Source organism: Coenobita brevimanus, chromosome 71 (assembly GCF_032717465.1).
Source record: "Coenobita brevimanus isolate Jiangsu-jjx chromosome 71, ASM3271746v2, whole genome shotgun sequence".
Taxonomy (NCBI): domain Eukaryota; kingdom Metazoa; phylum Arthropoda; class Malacostraca; order Decapoda; family Coenobitidae; genus Coenobita; species Coenobita brevimanus.
In genome coordinates, this window is record NC_137024.1 from 2,547,884 (window position 1) to 2,555,449 (window position 7,566).

The 7,566-nt window shown below is 46.1% G+C and overlaps 1 protein-coding gene across 1 annotated transcript in view; it reads left to right on the top strand.

Moving 5' to 3' along the window:
* LOC145406629 (uncharacterized) overlaps positions 1 to 5,662 on the top strand; it is a 37,295-nt gene extending 31,633 nt beyond the window's left edge. Inside the window, exon 4 of the mRNA XM_080277706.1 lies at positions 5,297 to 5,662. Within this exon, the coding sequence (XP_080133832.1) occupies positions 5,297 to 5,662 (366 nt within the window). The remainder of the gene's footprint in view (positions 1 to 5,296) is intronic.
* Positions 5,663 to 7,566: the final 1,904 nt, after the last annotated feature.

Sequence of the window (7,566 nt, forward strand, 5' to 3'; positions counted from 1 at the left end):
CACGGATGTCGTATCAAATGCTGGAGGTCAGGGTGTCGTATCAAATGCTGGAGGTCAGGGTGTCGTATCAAATGCTGGAGGTCAGGGTGTCGTATCAAATGCTGGAGGTCAGGGTGTCGTATCAAATGCTGGAGGTCAGGGTGTCGTATCTAATGCTGGAGGTCAAGGATGTATTCAAACGGGGGGGGGGGGAATCAAAGAACGAAAAATTTTGAGAAACACTGATTACTGGGTAAGTGTGAGCCACAACAATTTTTTTTCATGCCCATGGAGACTGGCTACATTTGAGGAGAGTGAACGTTTTCCTAAGTTACCCCAGTTAATACTTTAGTTCCCATTTTCTTTCTTACTCTATGGAGTGTTTTATGATTATCCTCACAATGTGTCTAATTATGGTTTTACTGATATTTGTAAATCTGAGTCAAGATGTTGGTGTTCTGTCTCTCTCTCAAAATATCTATCGAAAGGGATTTAATCCCCGAGCTAGGCAACTATGGCCATATAGCCCCGCTAGGTTACAGGAGCGCGCTACCCCTCCCGGCACGGCAGTCCAGGCCGAGGCTCGAACTCACGACCCCCCCGGCCACGAGCTCGATGCTCTACCTCTGAGCCACCGTGCCCCCCAATATCTATCGAAAGAGACTTCCGCAGACATGGCAACACTACTGTCAAACCTTAAAAGCCCAGAGAGAGAGAGAAAAAGAGAGAGAAAGAACGAAAGACCTGCAGGGGAAGCATTAGACTGGAGCGATGCAATCTTTCAGCGGGCAAAACTTCCTACCCTGGTGCAGGTTAATCCACTTATGAATACTATTTGTGCTGGAAAATAGCTAGGGTCACGCGTTACCCGAAACCTAGCTATTAAGAGTTTGGCTCAGGCACAGAACTTTCGGCCTTCATCTTCGTAAACGCAGCATAGTTGGTGAATGTGTAGGCTGGCTTGCTGGCAGTTTGTGGCGGGAAATTTTGAACTTTATTTACTATCCCCCAAATGGGAGCTAATAACTTGCATATTTTACTCTCTCAACCGACACACGATTTCTCTGTACACTGGGAAACTTCTCTAGTATTTGTGAGTTAGATATAGTAACACACACACACACACAAACACACACACACCGCTCGCTGGTGCAGTGGTAACGTTCTCGCTTGCCATCTGGTAGACGGGAGTTCGCGCCTCGCTCAGGCTGCGAAAAGTTTCACTGACGAAGTAGGTGGTTACTGTCCCCCTTCAGCAAGGGGACGAGTGTGTGCATGTGTGGAGGTCACAGCCTTGCCCTTAGATCGGACTATATGAGCTCTCAGCTCCCTTCCGGGAGGGTAATAGCTAACGATCACGACCATCAGGTGATCCTGACCGACCCCGTGAATTACATAGTACATCCCCTCGACACCATACCACCTTGCAGTCGTAACCTGTGTTCAGAATATTACTGGACGCCACACAGTACACCCCAGACCAAACTGCCCTTGGGTGTGTCAGTCTGAGTGTATGTATGGAGGTCAGGCGCCTGCAGACCGGCCTCTACAATACAGTATATACGTGAAAATACACTACTTGGTCTATACACCCTCATAGCCCACGAGAGACCCAGTATAAACGTGACCTCTGACCTTGACCTTCACACACACACACACAAACACACACACACACACACACTCCTAAAACTCCCATCAGACCTCAGACTTTAATTTACAAACAAACTTAACGACAAATTCTCTCGTACTTAAGATACATATAAGGACCCTTTTTGAGCCAAGAGAACCGAGGGACAGGCAGTAAAAAGCCTGGCCACTGTAGTTATCATCATCATCATCATCATCATCGTAGCCCTCTTCGCCACCAGTGCCTAGGGTGGGAGGGTTCTACTTTTAGGAACTGGGAAGTAGAAAAGCTGACCCATCAAGCAGATGCCTAGTGAAATCATTTTAGTTTCTTTATACTTCTTTGTTTTTATCACATATACCATAATTTTGCTTACATTACGAAGAAAACGAGAGTTATAGCCAAATGTCAGGACCAACTTGCCTAGCCCCGGGGCGACACATGATTGGATGATGGATATATATATATATATATATATATATATATATATATATATATATATATATATATATATATATATATATATGCCGTATATATAAAAGGGTCGGTGGTGGTACTGTCAAGGAAGAGGGAGAGTGCGATTTGCCACAAGGGTATGGGAAGTAATTCCATCTTGCGCAGTGTTCGTGATAAGTGGGTGCATAAGAGATGTAGTGGTATTAGAGCAGTGTTTCTTAACCTCTTCGGACCTCAGCACCCCCTACAGTAAGGCTGCACGGTCCAGCACCCCCTTACATCTGGTTACTGGGACTACAGTTGCTACACTGCTACAGTTACTACACTGCTAAATGGATAAAGTAAAATACTCTTTGACAGTTCATTTTATATATTCTCCAAAAATAAAATGTCAACGATGCTAATACTAAGCAAAACCAATATATGCTGCATTTTCCATCACCCCCTAAAATTGACTTCAGTGCCCCCTGGGGTGCTAGCACCCCAGTTTAAGAAACGCTGTATTAGAGGTAGACTGCGAGATAATGCTGATTTCATGTGTGCGGTGTGTTGGGGAGAGAAGGTGGAGATTGTCAGGCGTGAAAGGATTCATCTTGCTGGTGAGTCTCTTAAGTGTGTGGAAGAGTTTAATTTGGGGGACATGTTATGTGCTGGAGGTGGGGCAAGAACTTTGTGGCTAGAGTAAGGAGTGGTTGGAGGAAGTTCAGGGAGCCGTTGCCTCTCCTGACATTGAGGGGGCTCTCCCTCCGTGCTAAGGGATCTGTGTATGCGGTATGTGTTAGATGTATAATGCTGTATGGTAGTGAGACCTGGGCAGTAAAGGAAGAGGATACTCGCAGGCTCAAACATACAGAAATGACAGTGATTATGTGGATGTGCAGAGCATCCCTGAATGCTAGGCCTGGGGGGGCTAGGTTGACGATGGGAGAGTTAAGAGGAAGGATGGGGTGAGTGTACTGGTGTTGTGTTAAGGAGAGGTAGATTGAGATGGTTTAGGCATGTGGAGAGGATGGAGGATGACCGTTGGGTGCAGAAGGTGAGCTGTGTTAACGTTGGGGGTAGGGTTGCGAGAGGCAGACCGAGAAAGACCTGGGATGAGGTCATAGAGTTTGACTGACCTCAGGGATATGGGACTGAGTAGGAAGGCTGGCAGAGATCGAGCATCATGGAGAGCCGCAGTTAGGTGTCCGAGGCCTACACATGCAAGCATAAGAAACGAAACGATATCATGAGCACCTTAAACAAATAAACATTAATTCATTGTTAAAGGTTTCCCAGTTAAATATATTCGCCGGGTATCAGTCAGACAATCCCTGAGTTTACCTGGAAAAATGTAAGGGTTAGCCATTTAATATAATCTCGCTAACATTAGACTATTATATTGCACTTGGGGGACCTCTCTCAAAGTGAAAAAGTACCCCACAGTCTCCATGAACCCTTTCAGTACTATGAGAACTTGTTTATTTCGTTCTTACAATTACCTATCTATCTATCTATTGCCAGACGCCTTAATCCCGTAAAGCGTGGCCACAAACAAATCACCTCCACGTCGCCCTGTCCCCCGCCATTTCACTGCCCTGCTCCCAGCTCACACACCCCTCTCTCGTATACCTCTCCACTTTATCCCCCCATCTCATCCTTGGCCTCCCCCTCCCTTTCCCCCCCCTCAACCTCACTCACATACACTCCTCGTCAGTCTCTCACTCTCCATCCTCTCCACATGGCCAAACCACGTTAATGTGTTTCTCCTAACGCTTCCTATCACATCCACATCCACACCACAACGCTCCTTCACTTCCTTATTTGTCAGTCTGTCTCTCCATGTGACTCCACACTAGGCCCCTCTCAAATAACTCATTTCCACTGCTCTCACTCTTGACTTCTTCCCCTTGTCCTGGTCCGAGACTTCTTGTTCGTGTTTTTAGTTAGGTGTTTTCCGGGGGGGGGGGGCACTAACCCTCCGCCAACCCACTTGTTGCCACGTAGGGAACACGTGTTGGTTGGTTATAATGTTACCACCCAGCGTTGTAAATGCTTTCCTGGTTTACAAGATAGCACTTGGCTTGCCACTCAGTGTAGAGCTACCCTTAAAAAAGACAGAGTACCACTACACTAAGTGGGTGGATGATGGGCACCCCACGTACCTCCTAGCAATTTCCAGACGGTGCTATTTTTAACCTAAGACCTGTTTTCACCTTAAGTGATATTCCAAAGATAAGAGAGGAACGTCCCAAAATAGAAAACAGATAATATCCCCCCACCACCACCCACCCAGGCAGCAAGCAGCCCGAGGGAGGACAGTAGAGGGTAGTCCTGTATATATATGGCATGGGACGTTACAGGAAACAGTGCCCGAGTAGCAGTCAGAGAGGATACACACGCACCTCTCCCGTCCTCAGCACAACACAAAGCAACCACACCACCAGAATGAACTCGGTAAGTCACCAATACTTCCCGCAGGTGACCATTTCGTTTTTATTACATCTGTTTATTTATTATATTTTATTTTTAGGTGGGGGTGCTCACCATCCACTTTGGGTGTCTGCCCTTTCCTCTCTTCCGTCCTTCCTCTTCTGTCTTTCTTTCCTTCATTCTTTCTTCTTCCTTCTGCCTGCGGGTGACTTTACACTCCCTCTTCTGTCGTTCTTTCCTTCTTTCTTTCCGCTTCCTTCTGCCTATGGGTGACTCCACGCTGTGACAAGCCAAAAGGTTTCCTGTACACCAGGAAACCATTTACTATGCTGAGTGGTAACCATAACACCAAATTAAGGCACCTGGTGGTTTATTGAGTAATTAAGACGTTCCAGTCGGATTGAGCTTGTAGAGATTTATATCCAAGGGGTGGTTGGGCTTTATTGCTTTCGTAATGCCACTCAGGGATGAGTGAGGCTGGTCACTCATCTTAAATGTCAGGACCAACTTGCCTAGCCCCAGGCTCCTACGCTGCTCATGGGGCAACATAGGATTGGATGATGGATGGATTTTATTTTTAACTGTCTTCCTATTACCTTCAAACTTTACGTGCCCATCAAGTTTTGTTTTCATAAATACATTAACCCCTTCGCTCAGCAGAGAATGGATTACTTGAGATAGTTCGTGAAACTTCTAAATGTTGGGATTTCTCTCAGCTGAACTAAATCCTCTCTAGTTAACTCCACTAAAATACACACATACACCATCCGCAGCGAAAGAATTAAGGGATGAAAAATGATGACTGTGACATTTTCTTCTCAGACTCGCGCTGTGCTGCTGCTGGTGGGTGTGGTGGTGGCGCTGGTGGGCGTCGCCTCGCCTGCCCCTGCACCAGATCCATCACCACTCCCGACCCACAAGAAGATCAAGAAAGTCTCTGGGGAAAACATCTCTTACGTTTACAGACCCGCCCCACTGGTGAGCCTAGTGCAGTCCTCGCCTGTCTCTTCCTTCCACGATCTCGGCCCCCTGGTTCGTACGAAGCCTGTGTACGTGGGCGGCTTTCTCGAGCAGCCGTACCAAGAGGCCAGGGTCGTGCACGTTATTGAGAACCCCAGCCCTAGCCACAGCTTCGGGAACAGCTTCGGGAACAGCTACGGGAACAGCTATAAGACGTACGGTCGTTAACCTGTCCATCTTCCACAACCTGCTCGTCCCAGGCCACTTGCTGGTACTAGAGATTTACATATCAATGTACAGTACCATCTCTACTTGAAGAAAAAGTGTCCATAGTCTTTTTTTTACAGCAATATAAGTGTAAAAACATCTTATATTGTTTTTCCTCTCTTACCTCCTTGTAAAACGAAAAATCAGCATTTAAAAAGGAAGTCCGAATCATAATAAAACATAGAACATTTCTGTGGATCCAAAGATTAAATGACGGTACTGTTTAAGCTGTGTGACCAGAATGTACCATTACTGAGCTACGTCAAACAGCCAGCTTTTGTATCAAGTGTGTGTGTGTGTGTGTGTGTGTGTGTGTGTGTGTGTGTGTGTGTGTGTGTGTGCTTGGTAGTGAGGACCCTATTATTATGACAAAGGGAACGATATGGTGAAAAATGCCTTCAGTATTTGACGTTGATTTCTGAAACATGGCTGTACCAAAGACCACGGGAGGTTGTATCATGTAGGGTTATGCTGAAGACATACAGAGCTGTGCCATGTAGAATTATACCATGTGAGGTTGTACCATGCTGGGTTGTACCAGAGACCACGTAGGGTTGTACCGTGTAGGGCTGTACCGAAAAGAACAGCCCCATCTACTGACTAATTTCTAAACACATGACGAAGATGGAAAGTACGTGGCTGCTCTTCCGTACGTTGTTGGTGACTGCTCTCTGTTGGCTTCTGTGGGATGCAATTTAATGGATTCGGATTAACACGGGAATCCTATATATCACCTCCCAAAACTGGAATATTGTCTGCATCCTCACGAGTTCGATTTTAAGCATGGGAACACTTCGCCTTGCATGAGAATCTACGCAAGCTGGTAACGCACTCACTCCCTCTGCCGTTGCTTCTCCGTCCACACCCCTTCCCTCTCCACACAGATCTCACCTTGGAACCTGTTTACAATGAGGCCCAAATGGAACGTACGGCCATATACTTAAAGCTTAAATTGCAATAGGGAAGGCAGTCCTCCCGAATTCTGACGACAACTTTCGAAACACGAAGAAAATACGTGAATGGCATCCCTTTATTGGTGCTGACAGCAATTTGAAACGTGGGATGCAAGCTAATCAAATACAGTAACCACAGAAGTTCATAAATGAGCCCTAGAAAAAAAAATGGTGGCTTCTCTACACTTCGTCTCTCACACTTTTAAAAATGCAACCCATATTTTGACGCATTTCTGGGAGTAGAAATCGGTGTAAAAGACGATTACCTCTTTTGGGGGGTTGTATTTTGAGGAGGCCTTTTGTCAGTCAGCCATAGTGTAGGTGACGGGGAAACGAAATGGTCAGAGTGTGAATCAGCGAACTTGGGTGTTTTTTGTCCAGTTTTTTTGGCCATACGTACATGATTGGACAAATTGCGTCAGAGGTCAGTTCCAGTATAAGAGTCATTGTACAGTAGTTATTAGTTAGCCATTAGTGTTGCTGACTCCCTCACTACCATCTTCCCTTTTTCTCTGCCTCTCTCCCTCACACACACACACACACACACACACACACACACACACACACACAGAGTAGGTCGCATATAGGCAAAGTTATAGAGAGATCAGGTGAAGGGCAGAACAAAATACAAGACAAAGACAGGGAAACAGAAGACGCTGGGGGTGAGAAGGGTCTGTCTCCTCTCTGTTCCCTGATGCCTCTCAAAGTTACATCTCTGGAACCTGGTGTGTTGGGGCAATAGTGTACGTGGGCGCCCAAGTACCACGCTCTGTGTCACATTAAAATAGGAATATAGAGATTACTTCACCATAGGAAATCACGCACGTCTCCCTCCTCTGCGTTCGAAACAAAATTTTCTCTCTCCGTAAAATAATGTCTTCGTTCAATATCCACCCGAGTTGATTCTGTTGT